General features: G+C 45.6%; 1 protein-coding gene across 1 annotated transcript in view; it reads right to left on the minus strand.

Annotated features, from left to right (window-relative positions):
* TLL2 (tolloid like 2) overlaps nt 1–25,831 on the minus strand; it is a 129,412-nt gene that overhangs the window by 59,536 nt on the left and 44,045 nt on the right. The window contains exon 3 of the mRNA XM_022569536.3: nt 7,200–7,277. Within this exon, the coding sequence (XP_022425244.1) occupies nt 7,200–7,277 (78 nt within the window). The remainder of the gene's footprint in view (nt 1–7,199; nt 7,278–25,831) is intronic.

Consider the following 25,831-nt stretch of genomic DNA (forward strand, 5'->3'; position numbering starts at 1 on the left):
TCCTCCCCCTCAGATCTATTTTCTATTTCAATAATTCTCTCTTCAGTTGTGTTCAATATACTATTTATCCCATTCCAGTTTCAATAAATACAGTTATCATTACCAAAAGCCCTATTTAGTGGCTTCTAAATTGATCTGTTCTTTTTTTCCCCCACAATAGTTTCAAATTCTCCCATTGGCTCTTTAGTCATTTTATGTATACCTATTTAATCTCACACAGATTGTTCTATTATTTCTGCATCTTGGGGTACTAATTCTCCAAGTTATTGTCTCTGTTGATTATCCTTCATGGATTAACTTTTTGTGTTTCTAATGTTTTTAGTTAAAGTTCATTTTGTGGGGGAGGGTTATTCCTTTCTGCAAGAGTCTCATATGCCCTCAGCAATGAGTGTGACCCTGATTTTCATTTTTTCAGGGCTCTTGGGATTCTATGGGTCCTAGATCAATTTTTATGTTAATTTCTAAGTTTATGGTTTCCATACATAGGAAATGAAATTTGAGAACTTATACCTGTCTCAGGAACAGGCTTTGGGATTCAGTTTCTCATAGAAGATATGTTTTTACCCCCACTTAGAATCTAGGAAATATAGCAAGATTTCTTGCCCCTTCTTTCAGCCACTGGACAGAGTTTTTCTAGTCTTTTCTTTTCTTTCTTTCTTTTTTCCTTCTTTCTTTCTTCTTTCTTCTTTCTTTCTTCTTTCTTTCTTTCTCTCTCTCTCTTTCTTTCTTTCTTTCTTTTTTAATGATTAGGAAGCCCTTTGAAGGAGTTCATTTTATGCAAGATCTCAGTCTCCACTTCCTGTCTCACATGGGACCAAGGCCACAAATCCTGAACCTATATAGCTGTTACATGGGCATAAAAAAACCACCAGCCCTCAGTACCCCAAATCCTGGCCCAGTCTCAGTGCCCTCTGCACAGTTTTGCCACCATCTGAAGCTTAGTTTCATGGGTTTATGTTCCCTGTTCTTTTCTGATAATGACAATTTCCCTATCTTTTCTTTGAGCTTAACTCTGTATTTTTAATTTGGAGTAAGAGGAAGGTTATATTTTTTTCCAGTAGTTCTATGTTTGTAAAAGGGGTCCCTGCCAGTTCAGTTGCCAGAACAAGAAAGTTGGCATATAACACATTTTTAAGCCTGAACATAATTGTTTTACTGCTAGAATTTCTAGATCAAAAGTCACACACTTGCAGCTCTTAGGATAAACCCAACCCACAGATGTGTTTTGTTTGGCCTGGATGCTTTTGGCCTACACTTTGGGTTTTTGTTTTGTTTTGTTTAAAAACAAAGTTGGCTTCTCATTTGAGAAGCCAACTTTTAAAAATCAAGGAATTTCACATAAAAATCCAGATTTCCTAGTTTTTCTTTAAAAATGGAAAGATCTGGCAACAGTGGGCCCATCTTCCATCATTTACAACCCATAGCAGTTAAGTAGCACCTGCTCTCTACAGTCAGGGTACACGTTTTCCTGGTTGCTAGAATCTATCTCCCACTCCTCAGGGTCCCATCCAGGCATTTCACCCATTGACATTACCTGCTTGGTCTCTACAGATATTCTAACTTGCTCTCCCAGCCCAGGACTACAAATTGCATCCAGATTTCAAATGTGAGTTGCCCCAGTAGACTGGAAGCTCCATGGGGGCAGGGACTGCGGTTGGCTCATTCACCACTCTATTCACACCCAGCACAGTGTCTGGCTGGTGGTAAGCATTCGGTGCTCTTGGATTTTGAATTAATTAGTTAAAGAATGGATGAGTTATTCTAAAAATAAACAACCCAACAGTCCAAACAATTCTGCGGCAGAAACCTCTCCAAACTGTTGGCAGCCCTGAAGTCCTTAATGTTTAAATCCTGAGAATCCTGTCTTAAGTAATCACAGGCAGTGATGTAGCAAGTGGAAGTTTGTTATTTCCCATACGGTTTTCAACAAGTCTCTTAATTTTCCTCTGCCGCCAACTCTCCTTTGGAGAATGGGCAAAAATATCAATACTTCTCTATCTGAGGGACTAACACTAAGAAATCCAATGTTTCTCAGAGAAGCTGTGCTATATATACATGTGGCCCAGTAATGTTAGGGCCTGATGCAGCCGAGTCAGCATGGGAAAATCTTAAGTGCACCTGGAGAGAGACTGGGGTGTAATTTCCAGAGATGGGTTATTGAATGACAGCTTCCCCCTCGGTCCAGTGAGAAATTTAATTTGCTGAGGACTCAACACAGGAAGCATTTGCCGATTAAAAATATGTCTAAACAGATGTTCTGCTTAGCCTGGAAGAAGGATCTTAATGCAACTGTCATTATTGGATTTTCTTGGATTACTACTATCTGGAATTGGAGTCCAAATAGAAGGATGTAATTATTTATTATGGTCCAAGAGGCCTGCATCTGAAGAGGAGCAAATGCAGAGGAGGACTCCCTTCAGGGGTGTCTGATTTAACATGTTGGGGGCGGGGTGGGCTGGGGGATAAAGTCCATTTAAATTCTCTGGCTCTGGGAGTGTACCCTATCCTCTCTGAAAATCTGCCATAGCTATTCGATGTTCCGTTTCCAGCTGAAGGCACAGCCGTATTATAAATGGCACAGCCTCCTCAAGCAAGGAACTGTGGATTTTCGATTAGTCAACCAGTCCCTCCTACACTGGAAGTAAACACCCTGACTAGTCCAGCCATCTGCATAGCCCTCACCCCACGGGTGATGGGCAAATTCGCACCTTGCCTGTGGCGATCTTGAAAGGCTCAGTAAAGGGGGAGACTGTGGATTATTCTGCACGATGGTTCCCAAACCTGGCTGCACATTGGATTCAATCAGGAAGCTTTTAAAAAATTCTGGTGTCCGCTCCCCTGCCCTGAGATTGGGACTCAATTGGTCAAGGTATCTGTGCTTTTTCAGGCTCCCCAGGTGATTCAGATGCATAAGGAAGTTTGAGAACCACTGATGTAGCCCAAAGATTAAGAGCAAGAGATTCAGGGTCAGGGGGACTTAGGCTCAAGGTAAATGCTGCCACTCACTACCTGTGTGGCTCTAGACGAGCCACTGTCCCCTGAGATCTCCTTCCTGCTGCATGGTGGTGTCATGGGCATGGAACCAGGCAATGAACATCAAACGTCTGCTGTGTAAGGGCTCGACGAGAGCTGCAGTTATCACCATCACATCTGCATTTGGGGACAGGCTAGAAAGAATGCCTAAAGTCAGGTTCAATGGTTACAACCAGATATGCTGACATAAGTGACATTCAGGGGTTCGGGTGAGGCTCTGTGCCCAAGTTTGAGGGATCCCTGCTCTCTGGTGCAACCTGATTCCATCATTATTTGCTGCAGCACAGAGCCCTTAGGAACTGCTACAGAAAGTGAAAGGTCCATTCTTTTTTATGAATATGGTTCTGGAAATCAGGCTCTACCAAAACAGTCGCAGCTTCCTTTGAGGTACAGTTATACACTCCATTTCATTAATCCCATTATCGGCCCCGAAATGCATGCTGAGCTCTCATCTCCAGGGTAGGAAGGCTCCTCAGACCAGTCTGCCAAGGGGTGCCGAGTGAGCAATTCCCCAAGCCCCCCAGACCTCCCCAAAGCTGGAAGCACAAATCCCCGCCATCAGGGCTGAGGGGAGCAACATAATGCCAGGAAATACACCTGGTCCTGCAGCCAGCCGACCAGGGGCTTCCCTCAGATCCTTTCTCCTGCTTGGGCGGTCCCTTTTTCTGGGGGTGGCGGAAGCGGGGTGGGTTGTGATTAAAGGGGAATCTGAGATTGACACAACTTGCCTTATCTTTAATTCAAACAAAAACAAGAGGCACCCAGGCTGGCACCTGACAGTGTCCTGGAGGGACAGATGGGAAGGCTGGGGGAACAAGCTAGAAGGGATGGCCTTCACCTCACCTTGGGGGTCTCCTTCCTCCTCAGGCTCACCCTGGATGCTTAAAGACCTGCTCGTCTGCTGCTGTAATACAGAGTGAAGGGACTGGCCTAACCTTGACATTATCCTCTTGAAACACACCAGGATCATTTGAGGGGCTGCAGACTATGGATGTAGCCAACTGCAGGGGTGTGCGGCATGGGTGGGGCAGTGCTGTCATCATTCTCCTTAAGACACCCAAGAAGATCTCTCGTCGCAGTGTGAGCACCGTGTACAGCCCAACCAGAGGCAGAACTGTAATGGGCTGCGGGAGCATTATTCCTTCCTGTCTCCCGTAATGGTGTTTCTGTGCAGCTGTTAAACAGCTGTGAAATCCCAGTCCAGAGGTGGACGATGCACTTTCCGTGCTGGATAATCTAATTCTTGGAGGTGAAGGTGGAGAGAGAGAAGGGGAAGAGCTACACTCATTGGGTACCTTTTAAGTTCCAGACACATGGCGATGCGCTTTGCATAAATATTGTTTCTAATTCTCTCCAAACCTTAGATGAAGAGCTGGATAACTTATCCAAGGTTGTGACTACTAAGTGCCTTGCTGGGATGCAAACCCAAGTGTGTCTGACTGTTCAAGTTTATTTGGTTGGGTCATATGACACCCAAAAAAACAGTAAATCTTAATATTAAAAATTCTGACAATAGCTATTGCTGGTGAGCAGGAAAGATGCAGGGAGGGAAGGCAGTAGATGGTCTCCAAATATGGCCACAGCTCTCATCCCTGTAAGTTCATGCCACTTCTCACATTAAAGGGTGGAATCTATTTTCTTTTCCTTGAAGCTGAGCTGGCCCTTTGGCTTGTTTTGACCAACAGAATGTGGCAGAAGTAGCATTCAGAGTCCATGCCTTAAGTGGACTGGTGGCTTCTGTCTCCTCTCTCTGGCAAGCCAGCCACCATGCTATAAAAAATCCTTAGACAACTAAATGGTCCATGTGGAAAGACAGCATGTGGAGGCACAGTGAGGCACCAAACATGTGACTAAAGCTTTTTTTGGCCCTCTCGGCCCAGCCCAGCTGCTAGATGAATGTAATCAAGTGAGTGACCCCAGCTGACGTCAGCCAAAGAACCACCCCCGAAAGCCCAGTCAATGCACAGAATCATGAGAGATAACAAATCACAGTTTGAAGTCACTAAGTTTGGGGGTGGTTTTCATGCCATAATAAATCACTTAAATCGTGAAGGAAAAATTAGGTGTGGCGTCTACATCACTGAAGGGTAATGGAAAATCCTTCTGGTTTCATCCTTACACCTGTGTCCATTTTCACCACTAACTGCTGGTCATCTGCGGCCAAAATGAAGTGACACGGATTTTACCAGGTGAATGGGAGCCTGAAAACGCCTAAGTCAAAATACCTTTGAGAAAGCAAAGCAGAAAAATACAGATTTTAAAGGGGCCCTGCGCACAGTCCCAGCAATACTTGGTGTGACTTAAAATCAGATGCACGTTTGTCAAATGGTGGTGGTGGGGATTGTGAGTGGAAGAGTCTGCCTCTCTCTAAAGGAGATCAGACTGCTAAGAGGGGATCAGCAAGCCAACAGGAAAATGGGCCAAGGACAGGAAGAAGCAAGTCACAGAAGTGCACCCCCAGATCACTGACAAAGGTAGGAAAAGACGCTGAAAGTCACCAGGAGTCAGAGAAATACAAATTAACGAATAATAAGCTATCGTTTCCATTATTAAAAACACTGATAATACCTAGTGCCAGGGAGGACATGGTGAAAGGAGCACACTTACACCTTTTGAAATGCATTTTAGCAACATCTATTTAAAACATACTAAGTGTGTAAGGATCTATATTCGGGTATTTTACTGCAACATTGTTTATGATGGCAAAAACTTGAAGTTACTATTAACTGATAAAAGCAGGATTGAATAAATTATGGTCCATTCATACCAGGAATATTTTGCAACTATTCAAAAGAATAAATTGAAGTTATACAAGTGTCTTGGAGGGGTTTTCCATGAGGTACTGATGAGTGAGAAAAGCATAATGCCTAAAAAACACGTATCAAATATGATCCCTTTTTAAAAAAAAGGACAAAACATATCTGTATATATGTTTATGTGTTTATATGTATGTTTACGTATGCATATGTATACATCTCTGCATCAGTGTATATGTGAATATATGTGCGTGGAGAAAAATACGAAAGGGTGAAAACAAAGTTATTAGCATGCATTACCTGGGGAAGAGTAGAGGGGTAACATGTGGAAAAAAGAAGTGAAGGAGGTAGCCAAATTAAAGGGGGAAAAAAAACCCACAACACTAAGAAAAGTATATGATGATATCATCACATTTGTACATTACTGTGAAGTTATATATATATTGTGTGTGTAAAATATAAAATAACATTAAAGAAAGAACATAAAATGAAGTGAATAATGGTTTGTACTTCACCTCTACAGAAGCATCCCTGAAACACAGGATTCTGGCATTTAAAAATGATTCATTTTGCTCTGCGTTAATTTTATGTATCAATAGAAGGAATGCCCTTGTCGGCAACAAGCCCTGATTTCTGCAGGATGCAGGCCGGACAGAAGCCCAGCAGCCCTTCTCCTCCAGCACAGCTTCTGAACAGGAAAACCTTCTCTAAAACCGAGATGCTTCCAGTGAGGCGCCTCCCATAATCTCCAGGCTAGAATCTCTGAGAGCGCACGCGCGTCTGGGCGCTGGTGTGCAGACAGGCAGAGGTGGTACCTCCAGGCAGGCCCCTGCCACAGACAGCCCCCCCGCAACTGTCCACGGGGTCTCTAGTCTACACCTGCCTCCCAGTCCCCACCCCAGCTTTAGTTCCCTTTCTTGCTTCCCAGGCCCACTCATTCTGTCAGACCCCTAGTTCCCAAAGCCTCGTCATCCCTCCTCTCCATCCTCAGGGCCTTCAGCTCGCCAGCCAAGGGCTAGAGAGAAAAGTCACGCCCAGAGTCTAACTGGAGGCCATCCAGTCCCCGAGCAACCAAATACCACCCTTATACCTTTCTCTGGCAGACGGCCCACCCCACTCAACAAAAGGCCTCACTGCCCCCTCATTCACAGACTTCACTGCTTCTAGTTGACTCAGATTGAAAGTAAAAGGTACAATAAGAGGTTCCCAAAGCCAGGATCAGGGATGGGGGAGGGAAATGGGTGCGACTGGAACTAGACAATGGTGATGGTGGTACAGCATTGTATATGTGCTTAATGCCCCGAAATGGCACACATTAAAATGGTTAAAATGGTAAATTCTAGGTTATGTGAAATTTACAACAACTGAAAAGCAAAGAGTACCCCAAGGCCTGGTGGGGCCTCACATTACCCTCTCTAGCTTCCTCACTGCTGGTATTCGTGGCTGTAGCATTCGACCAGCTCTCAGATGGCTGCTCTCCAAGCCCACCTAAAGGAACAAAGAAGAAAAGAAACGTGAGGACGCACCAGCCTTCTTTGCACCAGCACCATGAGATGAGGGAACAAACCTGGTCACCTGGGGGATGCTCAGAATCACCAGTGGGTCAGTAAAGATCTGTTTAACAAAGGATGACTGGGCCCCTACTCGATGCTCAGGCCAAAAAGAACTTGCTTTCTTATAACCATGAACATAGTTCAGAAATTATAAATGTAGCCTCTCCTCGATCAGTTCAAGGGCACTTGGAGCGAAACATATAAAGTTAACAGGCGAATCCCAAAGTCAGCTTCCTAACCCCCAACTCCCTGAGAAAGCCCAATGCAAACCGGACACTCTCTGGTTCTGGAGTCCCCCGCACGGGATGCAGGGAGATGTCACCAGTGCCACTCCTAAATATGTGATGTGACAGTTGCTGCTGCCTTGGCTTATACTGGCATCCTGGTTTCCTCTTTGGGGTGTGAGTCTCCTTTTAGAAATTGCTCTGCTTACTTTATAAATCAGACTCTGCCGACACTGCCTCAGTCAAGGGCAGTGATGCACGTACTCGTTTGCTAGTATCATCATCTAGAAACCAGGTTCACATCTGTCCCCACCAGGAAGATGGTCTATCACCATCTATTATTAGGCCTACTGTGAACCAGGTACAGTCCCGGGCAGCAGGGATTCAGCAGTGAACAGGACAGACAGTGCCTAAGTTCCAGATGGGCGGTTGGACAGTAAATGGTAGGTAAGAAAATAAAGGAATAAGATGATTACAGGTTCAGAAAATGCTCTGAAGATCAAATGCAGTATGTGGTAACGCGGCCTGGAGTAGCTGCTTAGAAAGCGGTCAGAGAAGGCTCTTTAGGGAGGTGACATTTGGGTTGAGACTTGGAAGACAAGAAGGAGCCAGCCACACAGAGATCCGGGCCAGCGGGTCCCAGCTGAAGGAGGATCAGGAAAGAATCTGGATCGGGAATGAGCTTGCCATGTGGAGGGGCTGACCGTGGTGGAGAGAGGGAGGCTGGTTCCTCAGGGATATTAAGAATATAGTTGGAGGCACAGCAACAGGAGAGGCTGATGGCTTAGATATGAGGGACTGAGAGGGGTCCCGAATGATGCCTACATTTGGCAGTTGAGCAGCTGGGTGGGTCGGGACACCAGGGAGCAGATTTGAGGACAAAGCCTGTGTCCAGGAGAGACTATCATACACGTGAAACCACACCAAAGCACCTACAGGACAATCTACTTGTGCAAAATATTTCTTGCATTTGTTTAGAAATCTGCAGCTTACAAAAGCAGTTTCCCCATCTCCCCTTGGACCTTGATGAAAACACTCTGTAGCAGAAGTGTAACCCCATTTTACAGAGGAGAAAACTGAGATACAAAATGATCAGCCCAGGGTTGCCAGCCCGTAAGGGAAGCTGAGGGCTCAGGACAGTCTCCTGGTCAGAAGCCCGATGATATTTCCTGTGCTCCATAGGTCACAGGCTTCCAGAGCTGCTCAAGGAAGGGTCCCAAACATGGAACCCAATGCCCTGGCCCCTGACAACCACGGAAGACAGCCCTGTGGTCCTGCATCCCAACTCCTGACATGCAGACCACCTCTCTCCCTCTGGTGACTGACACTGGCGGTGGACCAGGCGCGCGCAGATATTTTTACATGCCTTCATCCTGCTCATCCGCTGCCTTTCTGGCCAAGTCAGAATCCACTAACACACTCCCTGCAGCTGCCGGGGTGTTCGCTGCCAGCTCCCAGCCCTCTGGGTATTCTTCCAGTTGCGATATCATTTCCTCTCAGGCTAAAGGTCAGGGGAAATCCTGATGGTATGAAAATCACTGGCCAGCAGAGGAATGTGCCCTGTGCAGACTGAAGGAGAGCCTGAGGCCAAGGCTCCTGGACTAGCTTAGTCTTCACTCCCTGTGTAACTGAGGATGAGACCTTGGGTGTTAGTACTTTTCATCTGTCAAATGGGCTGTTCCAAGTTCCGAATGAGGTAATGGTTTGTTTAGGCATTTGCTCATTCAACAAATGTTCATCCGACACCTGCTGCATGCCAGATGCTGTTTCTGCTGCTCAGGATATGACACTGAACAAACTCTACCCTGACCTCATGGAAATTATATTCTGGTGGAGGGTAGAGGAGAAAATGATAAACAAACAGGTGACTAAATATATAAGTCGGTTGTTGACAAGCGCTATGAAGAAAATAAATAAGGGTGAGGGGAACAGTGAATGCTAGGGGTGAAGGATTGCCATTTCATACAAGGCAGAAAAGCAGAAGCCTGAAGAAAGTGAGGGAGAGGGTCTGCAGATACCTGGGGAAGAGCATTCCAACTGAGGGGACAGCAGGTGCAAAGGCCCCGGGGTGGGAATGTGCTTGACAGTAGGGAGGTGGGTATGACTGGAATGGAATGAGCCAGGGAAAGAATAATAGGTGATGAGGTCAGTGAGCAGTGGAGGGTCTGGGGGGGTCAGCTCCTGGGGGAACTTGCAGGCCATTTTCAGGATTTTGGCTTTTATTCTGAGAGATCTAGATGGGAGTCAGAGGACATGAAAGGGTTTTGTGACTCCACTGGCTCTGAATATGATCAGGGTTATTAGTAGCGAACAAGAGGGGAACACAGGAGCTGGGATTTGAAAGGAGGTTCTGCAAAGCACCAGCCCATCATGGAGGGTTGGAAAGTTTAGACCTGCTTGGCTCCTACAAAAAAAAAGACCTGTAAGGATACCTGAGCACAGCCTGGTTCAAGGTTAGCTGGAGGCTGTGGTTGAGGGAGCGATGGCTGGGAGAGATTGATATTCAGCTTTGCAGCAGGCAGAGGAGGTGGGGGGATGAGGACTTCTGATTCCCTTGGCCCCCTGGCCCTTGGGGTTACAATGGGAGCAAAGCTCTGGAGCTGGGGGGAGACCAGGGGCCCCCTAGCAGATGGAGGTGGGGAAAGAATCAGTGTTTACTATGTGTCAATTACGGTGCTGACCATGTGCTAGGAACAGTGCTAAATGCAGAGTTCTGTAATTCTAGCCTCGTGAAGACTCAGTGACAAAAGAGCCACAAACATCCTCATCTCACAGATGTGGAAACAAGCTTCCAAGAGGTTAAGTGACTTGCCTGTCCTGAAGGTACAGAGATGGTTAGTAATGGAGAAGCTGAAGGTGGGTCCTGGCGGACCTCCCCAGATCTGTGCTCCTTCCCTCAGCCTCAGACCCAGAAAGAACAGGAGAACAAGTGGGATGTCTGGGGGGGGCGGGGTGGCTGCCTATCCCCAAGGGAAAGTCACTGATGAGACTGGGGTCACGGCAATTAAGAACACACATCCCTTCTCTGTCACCCTTACCAGCAAGAGACTGGCAGCTCTCGTCATTTCTCCAAAGGGCAGCAAATCGCATGCTTCTAGTACAGCCGAGCCTGGGATCTACCTGGAGTGAATGTGATTTGGCCAATCCCCTGATGAAAACACTCCCAAGGTTTCCCACTGCCCTCGGGATGAATTCTAAGCCCTAACATGACCCATGAGGCCCACCCCTGTGATATGGCCCTGCTGGCCTCCTCCAGCCGGTACCTCAGGGCTTCCTGCTACTCCCCCACTCCCACTCTGTGCTCAGCCACCGAAGCTCCTCACGGTCCTCTTGGATTTCCATTCTCCTCTTGTTGATGCGCCTTCCTCTGCCACACCCACCTCTTCATCTGGCCAAATCCTACTGGACCTGCAAGGCTCAGCTTGAACACCACTTCCTCTGGGAAGCCCCATTGCTCCTCTTGGGTTAGAAGCCCCCTCCTCTGTGTTACCAGCACCCTGGGCCTTTTCACATCCCTTGCCGCAAGTAATTGGGATCTCCTGTCTACTCAGCTGATCCCCTAGGTTAGTTTTTAGCATCCTTGTCTTGTCCAACAGTAAACACTCAGCACATGTGCCTGGCACATAGCAGACAATAAAATATGTGATTGATGGATGAATGGATGGATAGGTAGATGGATGAGTCAGGTAGACAGTGCTTACAGAGAAAACCCACTCATTTCTAACTCATCATCACTGACGGAAAAGTTTGTCTTTTTCAGCTTATGGAGGGAGGGAAGTAGATATTCTTGGAACAATGGCTTTCAACCTTCGCTGCACTTCGGGATCATCTTGAGAAGCTTTTTAGAAAAGTACTGAGGCCTGCATCCCACCCCCGGAGGTTCTTATTTGATTGGCCTGGGCCTTGGGATTTTAAAAAGCTCCCCAGGTGATTCTAAGGTGCAGCCGAACTTGAGATTCTCAGAGAACCCTGTAAGAGGTAGCCTCAACTCATGATGTTTTCTTAAAACTAACCTCCTTCCTCCCCAGCTCACCAGGAATGGAAGATGTGGAGCTGAAGACAGACATCAAGTACTAAGAAAAGTCATTTCTCACATCTAAATCAATGGAATGTGTTGCTCCATTTCAGTAAAAGCAAGCAAATAAGACAGGTGTGACTGTGGCTATAACTGCAGCCATAAGCACACAGAACAAGGAAGAGAGAAATATAGTCTGATGCAGACAAAGATTGGGGGCAATGGGGGCAGGGAGTATTCAGGGTGTAGGAACATCTTTTTCCTTGGGTGTAACTGCAAGACAAAAAATATTTGAAAAAATACATATATATGCCCATATTTGATCTTTGGTTAACTACCTCTTCAGTGAGAGGCTATGCAAAGACCCCGTAGATTTCATTAGTCACAGGGGCTTATTCAAACGTCTCCTTTGCATAAGAAACCCAGGCTTACAGCTGGTCTCTGGGAAAGAATGCCATCCAGGCCTTGAAAAGAGAGCTCCAGGCCTGTTCACGCAGAGGTCAGCAGCCCGTGATGCATGGGGCCAGGCTGAAATGTTTCTATCCAGCATTTGCAATTCAATCCCACAGTTTCCTTTATGGAACAATTCACTAAATTCAGAGTTGTTCTTTTTTCTAATTCACCATATAATTCACCTCCCAAGTTCAATTAAGAAGCAATCTGTTAGCAACTTTGGGAGCAAGCTGCTTTTCTTTGGGAAAGCCCAATTTTCTTCCGCTCCCAACAAAAAGTGGCTTAATTATATGCATCATATGAGACATTGATGTACACACAACGCCCCTCTACATAATTAATGAAATATTAACTATATACATCCAAAGACATCTAGGTAGAAAGGGATGGGCTTTTCCAAAGCCCGAAAAGACAGCCTTGGATCAATATTGTTCATTTGAATATATGATAATTCATAGTGACTATGAATTAATATTCATGAATATGATAATTGATAAACAAAACCTTATAGTAATTATTCCTTCTGTCTCATTCTTAGAGCCTAACGTTACTTGGCCCTCAGTTTTCTTTTTTTTTTTAATTTATTTATTTATGTATTTATTTTTAGCTGCATTGGGTCTTTGTTGCCGTGCACGGGCGCTCTCTCATTACGGTGGCTTCTCTTGTTGCGGAGCACGGGCTCTAGGCGCGTGGGCTTCAGTAGTTGTGGCACACAGGCTCAGTAGTTGTGGCTCGCGGGCTCTAGAGCGCAGGCTCAGTAGTTGTGGCGCACGGGCTTAGTTGCTCCATGGCATGTGGAATCTTCCTGGACCAGGGCTTGAACCCGTGTCCCCTGCATTGGCAGGCGGATTCTTAACCACTGCGCCACCAGGGAAGCCTGGCTCTTGGTTTTCTTAAACGCAAAAATAACTGCCATTTTTAAATGCTGATTATTTGCAGGTACTCACATATGTTATCCTGTATTTAATCCTCAAACTAATCCTCTGAGGTGGGTATCAGTGCCATTTTACACGCAGTGTAACTGAGGCTTAGAGCACTTAAGATATCACTGTGGACACACAGCCATTGGGTGGAGAGGTCAGTCTAGTGTCAAAGCCTTTAAGATAACACAAGTAACCCTGCCAGGACACCCTCAGCTCTCACATTTACTGACTTTTTAATACCTGTATTTACAGCTCCGTCCCATCAGAGGTAAATCTAGCACAAAACTGCTTTGCTTTACTCTAAGAAAAATTAAAAAATAATCTCTAGCACAAGAGCTTAAAAATCACTTTATTGCCAGTCCATTCATTCAATAAATACTGATTGAGTGTCTGCTTTGGGCAGCACTGTGCTGGGTTCCTGAAGGCAGAGACAGGCAGGGTCTATCTTCATGGTGCCTTCATGGTGCTAGTGGAGGGAAGAAAATCAACAATAAACAATGAGATCCTGGGACTTCCCTGGTGGTCCAGTGGCTAGGACTCCACGCTTTCACTGCCATGGGCCCGGGTTCGATCCCTGGTTGGGGAAATAAGATCCCATAAGCCGCACCGTGCGGCCAAAAACAAAACAGGACAAAACAAACAAACAAACAAAAAGAGATCATTCTATGGAGGGATTAAGCACTTTCAAGAAACTGAAACAGAGTTTTATGAAAGAGCAATGGGGGATGGGAGCCCAGGGAAAGTCTGAGTTGGTGACATTTGAGCTGAGATCTAAATGATGAGAGGGGGACACCCATCTGGGGAGAGTGTTCTAGCAGAAAACAAAACAAAACAAAACACCAGCAAGTAAAAAAAAGTCCAGAGGGAGGAAAATAAGAGTCCAATGGAGCTAGAACTAAGGCTAATACCTGAGGGAGGCAGGGCCAGCTTGTGCAGGGCCTTTGAGTCTTACCCTTACAGTCAACTTGCCATGCCCTTTGGTCATATGTAATACGCACAGCAACCCTGTGAATAAGTAACATCATTCCTCTTCTACAGAAGAGAAGACTGAGGTTCATGAATAAGTTGCCCAAGGTCACCCAGCTGGTAAGAGACTGAATTTGCCTTTCAAGGCAGCCCCTTCTGACTCCAGAATCCATGCTCCTAACCCCTGCCCTCTACCTCACACCTGCACAGGTGTGGTCTGAACAAGCAACCCAAGCAAGGCCGATGGACGACACATCTGCACACCTCTGTCAGAAAACTACTGGCGAGACACACACAGCAGAGCTTTTCATTATTCATTAGGAAAAAAAAAAACGAGGCAAAGCCCCTTTAACAGGTTGATTTAGGAATGAACTAGGCAACCACTGCGGTAACCAGCGTGTAACCCTAAGCAGTGCAGTGCCAGGTAAAGTTTACATCTGTGCCAGATTTCAAACGTTACAGAAGGGAAGGAGAAAATGCGTTAAAAGATCCCTGCCAGCTTTTGTTAATGAAACGATTCAATATTGGCAAGTGTATAACAAAACAGAAATTCTTATACACTGCTGTTGAAGGAAGAATATACATTGGTAACATGTTATGAGATAATTTAGCAAGATGTATCAAGGTCTTTTAAAACAAGAAATAATATGATTTTGACCCAATAATATGACTTCGACCCAATAATATGACTTCTAAATATCAGTACTAAGGAATCGATTGACAGTGAAAACAAAGGATGTTCATTCTCAACATTTTAAAGACAGACTGTAACAACCACACATCCCCAATAAAGGAATTATGATATAAAGGAACTTAATGTAACATTTTAAACTGTTTTAGAAGAAAGTTTGCTAAACGGGAAAAATGTTCATATTATACGTCAAAAAAGAGGTTAGGAAGTAGTACCCAGTATGATTCCATCTTTTACTTTTTAAAAAGCATATACGAAAAATTATGGAAAAAATACTGGAAGGAAATACACACAATGTCCATTGTGATGATCCCTGATGGGTGATTTTTGGGTGAATGTTACTTTTTTATATACTTTTTGTAATTTCTAAATTTTATTCAACATATTACTTTTATAATCAGGAATTAAAAATAAAGAAGAACTATATTACATCATACACTTTGCCTAAGAACATGTGCTCTGCACTTTGTAGTGTATGTCTGTACACACATACACATACACACACACACTGTTGCTGGGAAACCCTTTTCCGATGGGAAAGAAACATACTCGTGTTTATGCAGATGGAAAGGTTGTGGTCCAATCTTTTTTTCTCCTTTTCTGCTCTCACCATGGAAAGAAAAAATAATGAGTCCACACCTTGGCAAGATGGAAGAAAGGAAAGCTAAGCTCATTGGTGAGAACGGGAAAGAGCTTGTTGGAAACTTCTTTAAGACAGTGTTGGATGGGCTCTTGGGAGATCCAGTGCGCTCTTCCCCAGTCAGTTAACTGGCTCCCACCTGTGTCCTAGCACTGGCTGATGAGGCCTTGGAATTTGCTCCGACCCCAGGCAGAAGCTCATGGGAGGCTTCTTAATCATGCAAATTTGAGCTCTCTCTTTCCAGAGCCTCCAGCCAGATGTCCATCTTGCTTGGTGTTGGACCCTCCACCCATCCTGAATGCCTGTGTCTGCATCTTTCCTAGTCCCTGACTGTTGGTTGAGCTACACCAGACCTTCTGCTCAGGGATGCTCTTGAAGGACTTGCTGCTCACCTGGCTTCAAACCTTCAGTGCTCTCCTGGGCCCTGGACTCTAGGTCTTCTGGCACACTTGGTCCACATCTTTCACACCCAGCCTGGCCTTGGCTTCTTGGCCATTTCCATCATTTATTGCTGTATAACAAACTATCCCTCTAAACAGAGTGGCTTAAAATAACCACCATTTTATGTTTGCTTCTGATTCTGAAGGCCAGGAGTTGCGGCAAGGAACAAATGGGGCTGACTTTTCTCTGCTCTGGGACCTGAGCTGGGTTGACTTGAAATGGCCGAGGGATGGCTGAGATGGCTCATGTGGAGGGCAGCATTCCAAAAGGATGAGCCCCACTGTGCAAGTGTTCGTCAGCTTCTGCTTCCATCATGCTTTCTAATGTCTTACTGGCCAAAGCAAGTCACACAACCAAGCCCAGAGTCACGAGGAATGACTATGCCAGGTGACGTTTGTCAGGGACCACGAATGGAACAGCCTACCCCCTGCTTGATCTCTAGAGACTTAAAGTTCTAGCAAGTCAGGTGGACCTAGAGTGCCAGCTCTGGAGTCAGACTGTCCAAGGTTAAACCTTTACTATGTCACTTACTAGCTGTGTGATCTTAAGTCACTTAACCTCTCTATGTTTCAGTGTCTTCATCCATAAAATAAGGATGAGAGTATTCACCTCTTAGGGCTGTTATGAAGATTAAGAGAGATGATACATTCAAGACATAGAAAAATGCCTGGCTCATAGTCAGCACTCATTGAGTTAGCTATTATTACTATTGGCTCTAAAACTGTTCTGAAGGCTGAAAGAGCAGAATGGGTTGAAACAATAAGCCACAGAGACAAGACATTTTATACCAGAAACACCACAAGTGAAGTAAAAAGTTAAGTTCTCCTTAAAGTGCACTTAACGAAACCAAGTTTAGGCTGAGGATCCATTAATACTCATTGGCAGGCAGTGACAATAAGACATCCACTGTACCCGAGCATGTTATTTTTTTAAAACTTGCTCCGTAACAATTTGAGACATCAAATAACTAAAAAATTAACCAAAGATATATGTTAAGAAAAGACTCAGGTGACTAGGTTGTGTGTAGTCATCCTGTTATCCCTGGGAGAGTGGAGTGGCTTGGCCAAGATAGTTAAGAGTCATTCACTGAGTAGTGGGTCCCAAATTACAGGCTAGAGCTTTGCTGAGAGACCCAATAATGTTTACTGGGTCTTGTGTGCCAAGGACTGTGCTTGCTGCCTTACGTGTATTTTCTCATTTAATTTTCAGCACAGTCCTGTGAGGTAGGGACTATTCCTGGCTTTATTTACAAAAGAAAGAACTGAGGCTTAGAAAACTTTAAATAACTCACCCACAGTCACACAGCTAGTAAGAAGCAAAACCCAGATATAATCCCAGGCCCATCTGATTCTACTGATGGTCTTTATAATACAGGGCTAGGGATTCCAACCTTAATAATAGACAGTAAATGTCCCAATATATAAACCTGGGAAAATCCCAGCTCCTCATTCTCTAGAGTAAGTTGGGTCAGTGGTCCCCAATCTTTTTGGCACCAGGGACCGGTTTCATGAAAGACAATTTTTCCACGGAATGGTGGGCGCAGATGGCTCAGGCAGCAACGCGAGTGATGGGGGGCGGCAGATGAAGCTTTGCTCGCTGGCCCACCGCTCACCTCCGGCTGTGCGGCCCGGTTCCAAACAGGCTGTGGACCGGTAGCAGTCCACGGCCCCAGGGGTTGGGGACCCCTGAGCTAGATGATAAAGTGTCATGTTCCCAGGGAGATCTCTCTACATCTCAGGCATGGTTCTGAAGGCTCAGTGACCCGTGTTTGTATTCCGAGGTGGGCAGTGCACAGGAGACTGGAGCAAGACCCCTGAGGAAGAGGAGGAGAAGATGGATGATGAATGGGAACCTGAGCTCCCAGGGAAGTTGTCCTGCAAACCACTCACCACTCCCTGGCGGCTGCCCCAGACACACTGACAGTCAGAGCTCTCCAGCCCCAAATCAGGGATCGTACCAGATGTCCTTGAAGACTGAGCAGGTTGTTCCTCAGGAATAGGAAGTGGTCCCCTCCAGGCACAAAAGAGGGCCCCTTCACTTTCGGCTGAGCTCAGGACCACTGAATTCCCTCAGAGCCATCTAAGGTATCCACCTCTAGCCAGGGCTCACCACCTGCCTTGAATCAAGCCAGTTCCACAATGTGCTATGAATCAGACACCGCCCCATCCACAGGAGCCATGAGGCAGAGAGAACAGTGAGAGCAACCTGGTGAAGGAAATCCCACTCTCAACCTGGAAGTTTAGAAGGGCTTCCTGGAGGTGGCATTGAAGGACAAGAAGGGTTTCAATAAGTAGAGACGGGAGGGAGTCAGGCAGGATAGACCATAGAAGAGAAAAGACTAGCCCAGCTTCGTAGCACAGCTTTTTTGACCTGAGTGATCTTTGGCATGATACTTAAATTCTTAGAGCCTCAGTTTCCTCATCCATAAAAAAGGACACAATGGGATCTAACTTTTTAGGTGTGAGCAACACATAATACAATGTCTGGCACCTTGTAGGGACCCCATAGCCTTACTGATGATAATTATTCTCTCTTTTTTTTTGCGGTACGCGGGCCTCTCACTGCTGTGGCCTCTCCCGTTACGAGCACAGGCTCCAGACGCGCAGGCTCAGCAGCCATGGCTCACGGGCCTAGCCGCTCCGCAGCATGTGGGATCTTCCCGGACCGGGGCACGAACCCGTGTCCCCTGCATCAGCAGGCAGACTCTCAACCACTGCGCCACCAGGGAAGCTCACTGATGATTATTCTTTAGGTCACCTTCGGAGACTTCAGGCTCTGGTATCTTTTTTTTTTTGCGGTACGCGGGCCTCTCACTGTTGTGACCTCTCCCGTTGCGGAGCACAGGCTCCGGATGCGCAGGCTCAGCAGCCATGGCCCACGGGCCCAGCCACTCTGCAGCATGTGGGATCTTCCCGGACCGGGGCACGAACCCGTGTCCTCTGCATCGGCAGGCGGACTCTCAACCACTGCGCCACCAGGGAAGCCCAGCCTCTGATATCTTGATGACCATACTAAAGTTTAAGCTCTGGCCAGGAGCACAGCTATACCAACCTGGTATCTGTCTTCAGACCCCAGCCTGCGAAACCCAGCCTCCCCCATTCAGGACAGAATGGAGTGTCCTGACAGAATGACAGCTTTTCTCTGCCCTACCCCTTGCCGAAAATTTTAGTAGGGTCTAAGAGCACATCCCAGTGTCATGTAGAAGAAGGAAGGGGAGAGAGGGAGGAGGAGACAGATGAGAAAGGAGTAGCTGCTCTTTCTCTCAGACAACAACTGTCACCTGAACTTCCCACGGGGTTTGGTCCTTTTTGGTTCGCAAAGCTGTAGAGGGGAATTGCTGGTCTTCAGAGGCCCTGGAGGGATTAGTTGGGGCCTCTTTCACACGGATTTCCAGAAGCTTCTGGGGCAGGGGGGTGCTTCTAAAGCAGGGAGTGGCTGGGTGAAGAAGCGGTGGGGCAGTAGAGAGGCAGTGGGGGAGAAATTCAGACACAGTGCTCACGGCTGATGGTGAGGCAGGAAGGGAGCACAGGGACCCAGGAGCACGGTGGGACACCGATTAAATTCTCCCCTGAGACGCTGAAGGCCAAAATTTGGACCACCAAGCTGAATGCATAAGAGGAAGATTCTAGAAGAATCTTCTCAGTCCCCATTTATTTCCTTCGGGGATCACTGAGCATTACCAGCAACGATCTCATTTATTTGCTTACATGTTTATTGCCTGCCTCCCTGACACCCTCTAAAAAGCTAGCTCCATCTTCTCCCCTGATGTACCCCCTGGCCTGGGACAGTACCCAACACACAGGAGGTGGCTGCCGGTGGGAGGGGGGACTGGGGAAAGGGAGGCTGCAGGATGTGAGGCTACAGTGGACATTAATGCCTGTCTCCAGTCAAGAAGTGATGGCATCCTGGAGAGTGATAGGACTGTAGGGATGGCGAGAGTTTGCTTGGGAGGGCTATTTAGGTGATGGGATGAACATAACTCGGTACCCAGCTGGATATGAGAAGAGAGATGGAGGGAACTCCCTTCTCAGCTCTTAGATGTGATAAAGGCATCCCCTTGCCCATCCTTCACACTGAAATATGCCAAAAGAAGAGAAATTTTCAGAGGGCCCGTTCAGAATAGTCAACATAAGAGACTTGGGATAACTTTAACAGGAAGTGTGGATAACTGCAAGAGGAGAATTATACATTGGTACTGCAGTTTATAAAAGTAGTAGTAAGTGAAGAAAAAACATTCCATGTTCCTGGATGAATTGGGTAAATGCTACAAATGTGTCCATTTCTCCAAATGAAGTTATAAGTTTAATGCAATCATGATCCAAATTCAAGAGGATTTTGTTGGGATCTTCCTAGATTTTTGTGGAGAAGTGATCCTCAAATTCATGTAGAAGAATAAACAAGTGAGACTATTCAAGAAATTTCTAAAAATGAAAAGCAAGGACCATGAGGAAGGATGGCCACCAAATATTAAAACATATAAAGAAATTAACATGAAAAGACACACAGATGAATGGGATACAAACGCTAACACTACATGTAAAAACACACACTATGTGATAAAGGAGACATGGGGAAAGAATATGAATTAGATGGTAATCCCGACAAGGGATTAATCTCCAAAATATAGAAACAGCCCATGTAGCTCTAGTCAAAAAAACAAAAACCCAATCAGAAAATGGGCAGAAGATCTAAATAGGTAGCTCTCCAAAGAAGACATACAGATGGCCAAAAAGCACATGATGCACAAGATCACTAATTATCAGAGAAATACAAATCAAAACTACAATGAGGCATCACCTTGCACCGGTCAGAATGGCCATCATAAAAAGTCTACAAACAATAAATGCTGGAGAGGGTGTGGAGAAAAGGGAACTCTCCTGCACTGTTGGTGGGAATATAAATTGGTACAGCCACTATGGAGAACAGTATGGAGGTTCCTTTAAAAACTTAAAATACAGCTACCATATGATCCATCAATCCCACTCCTGGACATATATCTGGAGAAAATCATAATCCGAAAGGATACACGCACCCCAATCTTCACTGCAGCACTATTTACAATAGCCAAGACGTGGAAGCAACCTAAATGTCCATCGACAAAGGAACGGATAAAGAAGATGTGGTGCATATATACAATTGAATGTTATTCGGTCATCAAAAAGAATGAAATAATGCCATTTGCAGCAACATGGATGGACTTAGAGATTATCATACTAAGTGAGGTAAGTCAGACAGAGAAAGACAAATACCATATGATATCACTCATATGTGGAATCTAATTTAAAAAGAAAGATACAAATAAACTTAACAGAACAGGAGCAGACTTATAGATATCGAAAGCAAACTTATGGCTACCAAAGGGGAAACATTGTAGGGTTGGGGGGAGATAAATCAGGAGCTTGGGATGAACACATGCACATTACTATATATAAGGTAGATGACCAATGGGGACCTACTGTACAGCACAGGGAACTCTACTCAGTACTCTGTAATGGCCTATATGGGAAAAGAATCTAAAAAAGAGGGGGTATATGTATATCTATAACTGAAGCACTTTGCTGTACACCTGAAACTAACACAACACTGTAAGCCAACTATACTCCAATAAAATTTTTTAAAAATTCTAAAAATGAAAAGCAAGGACCTTGAGGAAGGATGGCCACCAAATATTAAAACATATAAAGAAATTAACATGAAAAGACACACAGATGAATGGGACATAAATGCTAACACTACATATAAAAACACACACTATGTGGTAAAGGAGACACAGGGAAAAAAGACGAATTAGATGGCGTTGAGATTATTATTCAGAACTTGGGGGGAGGGGTGCCTCCAAATAAAACCCAAATGGATTGAAAGAATTAAGTATAAACAAACAAACCATAGAAAAACTTTGGAAAAATATGTTATTTCCCAGAGCTATAGTAGGAATAATTTTATACGTTTAGAAGTATAAGAAAAAGATCATCTGACTTGATATATTTAACTTCTAAACTTTAAAACTTTTGTATATCAGAAAGACTAATCCCCTAAAATGAAAATAAAACACCCATACAAGTGAAAATATATGCACTGAAGACAACAAATGGTTTCTATCCATACTATATAAATAGCTCATGCAAATCAATGAGAAAATCTTCATGTCTAATGTGCACTGGATAAAGGAAATTGGTGAACATGTCATAGAAGAAAAATGTAATTAGTAGGTAAATATATAGAAGTTGTTTACCCTTGAGAAATGAAAACAGAAGCAAAAATAAGGTACCATTTTCCAACTATTAAGGTAGCAAAGTAAAGAGATTAATGGTAACGATGATGCTGAGTCAGGTGGAAGTGGAATTTTCATTTTGTGAAGAATTATTTATTCAGCAAATTTGGTGAGCATCTACAATGTGCCTCTCACAGGACTAGGCACTGGGAGGGCACAGATAAATGATAATTCACAGAGCTCACAGTCCAGTCTGGGAGAAATAGGAAGACATCGGGCATTCAGAGGCTTCCCCGAGAGGGGCTGGCTGAGTTTGAGGGAAGGGCAGAAGTGGGTGCACGAAGACTTTCCGGGCACTGAGGCGGGGTAGGGGAGGGCCCATGGAGGAGAGTCCAAGTCCTCAGCCAAGTCCCACAGGAGTCTGATCCCAACACTCCTTTCCAGCTTCTCTTCTCCCCCAAGTCCCACCTTCTCACCCACCTGTCAACCCTGCCAAGCTCCCACTCCCATGACTGTTTCAGGCTCTGCCTTCCACCTGCAATGCCCTCCCCACCTCGATCCTAATCAAAATCCTTCACAGCCTCTTCCATGAAGCCATCCCTTGCCTCTGTTTCACCTACATCTCCCTTGTGGCCCTTTACTCATTCACCCATTCATTCATTCCCTCATTCAACATGCTTCCTCGGGGCACCTCTCTGTGCCAGGCACTGTACCAGGTTCCAGGGATAGAAAAACAGATCAGACACAGCCTCTCCTCTCAAGGAGCTCCCAGCCCTGATCATACCATGCCTGGAGTATAATTATTTGCAGACCAAGTCTATTGTCCCTACAAGGCACTTAACCCCTTGAGGACGGAGATAACATCCTATTTCCATTGTGTGGTGTCATAGCAGAGGCTTAACAAATATGTCTATTTGAATTGGACTGATGCTTGCATATATTATCTCAGTTGTGTGTATTCTCACTGTACCTATGTGGGGTGAGGTATTATTGTTACTCCCATTTTACAGATGAGGAGACTGAGGCTCAAGGAGGTTAAAGCACTTGATCTGTGGTCACCAGCTGGTATGTAGCAGAGCTGGGAGGCTCTAACCCCCGGCCCTTGCTCTGTGCCTCATCACCCTGTCCCTTGGTGTCTGACAGGAGCAGAGAAGGAATGGAAAACCCCAGGCAAGGAAGTTTGTAGGAAGTTAACCTACAACTAAGGGTTAAGACTTTCTCACTACCTGGTAAAAAGTCCTTCAGAAGAGACACAAGTTTGTCCTCATAGAACATCTTAAAAGGATTTTATCACATGGCCTTTGCACAGATGACCAAATGACCGATAAAGATTTACAGATGTCTCAAAGGACCCATGAACTGGGTCACAGAAAGAGTAGCAAGGAATTCAGGAATCAAAGAAAGGAAGACCAGCCCAAGCCCTCTGCAGGGAACTGGAGGAGAGAAGCAGAAAGAGGACCATGGAGCTCCATGGCCTGTCTTTGACCTTTTGGGACAGAAGTCATCTCAGTTCAAGGAGAAGTACAGATAAATGGCTTCACCTTTAAGAGATAATCTAAGTGAACAGAGGTTCGGGTAACTAGTGTTTTTCTGGGTGGTGGCATATGTCAGTGAGGTGGAATGATCCTTTTGTTTCAGAAAGGCTAATACCTATTAATGGTCCCATCCCTCTGATTCACTGGGGCAGAAAGAACCTGTTTTGATGCCAATACATGTGCTGGGCCATAAACCACCCGCTGCAAGACACTGTCCTGTTGGCCTGTTCTGTATTTCACCCCAGTGCCAGCCAGAACCTGGGACATGGCATGCTGTGTTGCAGGGGTGGGGAGGGTTTGGAGGGTGGGCGTGGGGAGGGGTTAGAGGGTGGGGTGGGGAAGGGTTAGAGGGTGGGGCGTGGGGAGGGGTTGGAGGGTGGGGGTGGGGAGGGCCAGAGATTGAAAGTTCAAAGAAAAGCAGAAAAGAGGCTCCAGAAGGATCATCTTCCAGACTACTGGGCAACAGTTAAAGCCTAGGGACTCCTCTCTGGATGCAGAAAAGAGAAGCAGCCCTGGCCGGTGTCATGGGGCCTGCATTAGGGCCCAAGGATGTTGTCACTTCCCCACTGGCCCAATGTGCCAACTCAAATGCCTAGAGTTGGGGGCCCACGCAAGGAGTACATCAGCGTGAAAGAGGTCAGTGTGAAAGATGAATAGGGAGTAATGGGGTCTCTGGCAAACCACAGAGCACCTGCTCCTCCAGAGTCCAACCCATCGTTACGCAACTCCACTGATTGTTGCCATGTGGGATTGCTGGACCCGTGTGGCCAGATATTCCAACTTTTCAAGAGAAGCCAGAGTTCTGGATTTTTATGAGAAATTTGATTCTTAAATTTTGGCAGTAAATTTTTTAAAATATTAAGCACTACAAAACATATCTGCAGACTGTGTGGTGGACTGGCCGCTTAGGACCTCTGGGCTGCAGCGTGAATGGGAAAGTCGTGCCTCTAGGGGGCGCCCATGTCAGGGAAGACAGGCCTTCCTCTGGCAATGGCAGTAAGGTCCAGGGATGCAGGAGGGTCATGGAGAACCTGGGAAGCAGAAGCCAGTAGCAGCAGGAGCAGGATGGGGGCTGGATAAAGTTCAAAGGCTCAGCACCCAGGTCAGCTGGGGCTTTTCTCTCACTGTTTATGGGCAGTCTTATTAAAGGACACTAAGAGAAATAAGATGACCAGAACGCAGAATGAGATTCCACTGGCACCCCCACCACCTTCACCACCTTCTCTCTCTGGATCTCTTTGGAAACCACAGAAATAATGACCCACAGACCTCAGTGTAAATGGCCCCAGAAGAAATGTGACTCTGTCCGGGCCATCCAGCACTTCAGCCACAGGTTAGCATGATGCAGGGAGTCTCATCCCAAACTCACACCGCAGAGCCACCCCTTGAACTGCGTCTCCAGCTCTCCCAGTCCAGCCCCCTGGTCACCGGTGTCCAGTGTCTACATCTTTCACGCGGCTCTGGGGCAGGGGGCAGTCTGACCTTTCTCAACCTCCTCTCTCCAGCCCATTGTTTGTTGTTGTTTTCGAAGATGGGACAAAGGGAGGCCACAGCCACATTGCTGCCAACACCTGTGGAAGCCCACTGGAAGGTCTCTAAAAGGTCTAGTATTAGATACAATTTGAGCAGACTGTTCTAAAGTTCCACAAGGCATCACATGAAGGGAGGGCTGAAGACACTGCAGGTATCTAATCAGCTGTGCACACAGCAGACACCATGCATTGAGTCCCCATACATTCCTGGATTATCTTTGGCAAAAGAACTGAGAGACTCATTCTTGGCCCTCAGAAAGCTTAAAGTCCAACCCTCCATTCTACAGATAAGGAGTTCTCATGAGGTGAATTGACATGCCGTACAGTGGGTAACTGAAAAGTTGTAGCCCCGGTTTTGTTAGAAAACAATTTAGTTCATTATCGTGCCCAATAAGAAAATACTTGAGTAGTAAATGCATTTGAAACAAAGGTCAGTTTCCAGCTGTAACAAAATGCACACATCCAAAAGAGGCCAAGAAAAACAAGCGCAAATTTGCACGAAAACTAAACATGCTATATTAAAAAATTTTAGGGGGTGATTACTTTTTGGATAAACAATCCTTTATTTTGTCAAAAAGGATTCACCACAGGGTGGTCTTAGGTCAGGGTGGGGAATTATGTTTATATTGAGGCCACTGATGCTAGAACAATCAATTGGAGGGTTGCACAAATAAAAAGACAAAGTATGGTTTATTTCATTTCATTCTGCTTTAGAGATCACCTACTATTTAAATTAAGAACAGAAAACATAGAATTCCATTTAGTAAACACAAACAAAAACATACACAGTTAACAGAGCATGAAAATAGAATCAGATTAAGAAGAAGCAAAGAGTGATGCTCAGGGAGTGAGGCACAA

This window comes from Delphinapterus leucas, chromosome 16, assembly GCF_059928025.1.
Source record: "Delphinapterus leucas isolate spDelLeu-1000000601 "Yukka" chromosome 16, BTC_Dleu_Yukka2, whole genome shotgun sequence".
Taxonomy (NCBI): domain Eukaryota; kingdom Metazoa; phylum Chordata; class Mammalia; order Artiodactyla; family Monodontidae; genus Delphinapterus; species Delphinapterus leucas.